The sequence below is a fragment of the Salvelinus sp. IW2-2015 genome, unplaced genomic scaffold (assembly GCF_002910315.2).
Source record: "Salvelinus sp. IW2-2015 unplaced genomic scaffold, ASM291031v2 Un_scaffold15894, whole genome shotgun sequence".
Taxonomy (NCBI): Eukaryota; Metazoa; Chordata; class Actinopteri; order Salmoniformes; family Salmonidae; genus Salvelinus; species Salvelinus sp. IW2-2015.
The window spans coordinates 1-1,058 of NW_019957148.1; the positions used below are offsets into that span (position 1 = coordinate 1).

Consider the following 1,058-nt stretch of genomic DNA (forward strand, 5'->3'; position numbering starts at 1 on the left):
TGATCTTGCGCTGTAATATTCAGAATACATTGTGGAAAAACTAAAATCTTGGCTCACCATTTTTGTTCCAGGCAGATATACTACATCCATAACTAGTGGTTTCCTCATTACCAGATATACTACATCCATAACTAGTGGTTTCCTCATTACCAGATATACTACATCCAAAACTAGTGGTTTCCTCATTGCCAGATATACTACATCCATAACTAGCGGTTTCCTCATTACCAGATATACTACATCGATAACTAGTGGTTTCCTCATTAGCAGATATACTACATCGATAACTAGTGGTTTCCTCATTACCAGATATACTACATCCATATCTAGTGGTTTCCTCATTAGCAGGGAGGTGTTTCTGCAATCAAATCTTGCCGCAAAAAACACAGAAAGGGGCCTATATTGGAGACCAAAAGTCGTCTGGCACACTGCTTAGGATTTCAACTACTTTAATAACTTATTTCTAGCCTACAATCATCGATGTTACTACTGTGAAAACGAGAAAACAAGACAATTGTCATATAATTTAACAGCCGTCAATTGTTGTACAACTTCATGGGTATGCTCTGGGCATCACCTTTCACCTCAAATTAACATTGGATTTCTGCTATTGTGGGCCTTTAACCTTCTGTCTGACGTTGTCATTCACACAGGAGAGAGACAGGACTATCGTGGATCCTCTCGGGAGTCTCAACAACATCATGATGCTGACGAGGCAGAGAAGTATCTCTCCAGATCAGAACTCCTCAAGAAACACCAGTGGAGACCCACAGGGAAGAAATCTATCTGCTGCTCTGACTGTGGGAAACGTTGCAAATCTTCATCAGTACTTAAAATACACCAGCGAGTACACACAGGAGAGAAGCCTTATAGCTGTGATCAATGTGGGAAGAGTTTTACTCAGCTAAGCAGCCTGATTGTACACCAGCGGGGACACACAGGAGAGAAACCATATAGCTGTGATCAATGTGGGAAGAGTTTTACTCAGCTAAGCAGCCTGACAGTACACCGGAGAACTCACACAGGAGAGAAACCTTATAGCTGTGATCAATGTGGGA

At 41.6% G+C, this 1,058-nt stretch overlaps 1 protein-coding gene across 1 annotated transcript; it reads left to right on the plus strand.

Moving 5' to 3' along the window:
- Positions 1-653: 653 nt before the first annotated feature.
- Positions 654-1,052, plus strand: LOC139027406 (zinc finger protein 22-like; the record flags this gene model as incomplete). Its single annotated transcript, XM_070442510.1, has 1 exon — positions 654-1,052. A coding segment is annotated over one exon (399 nt), but the record flags the coding sequence as incomplete, so codon positions are not given.
- Positions 1,053-1,058: the final 6 nt, after the last annotated feature.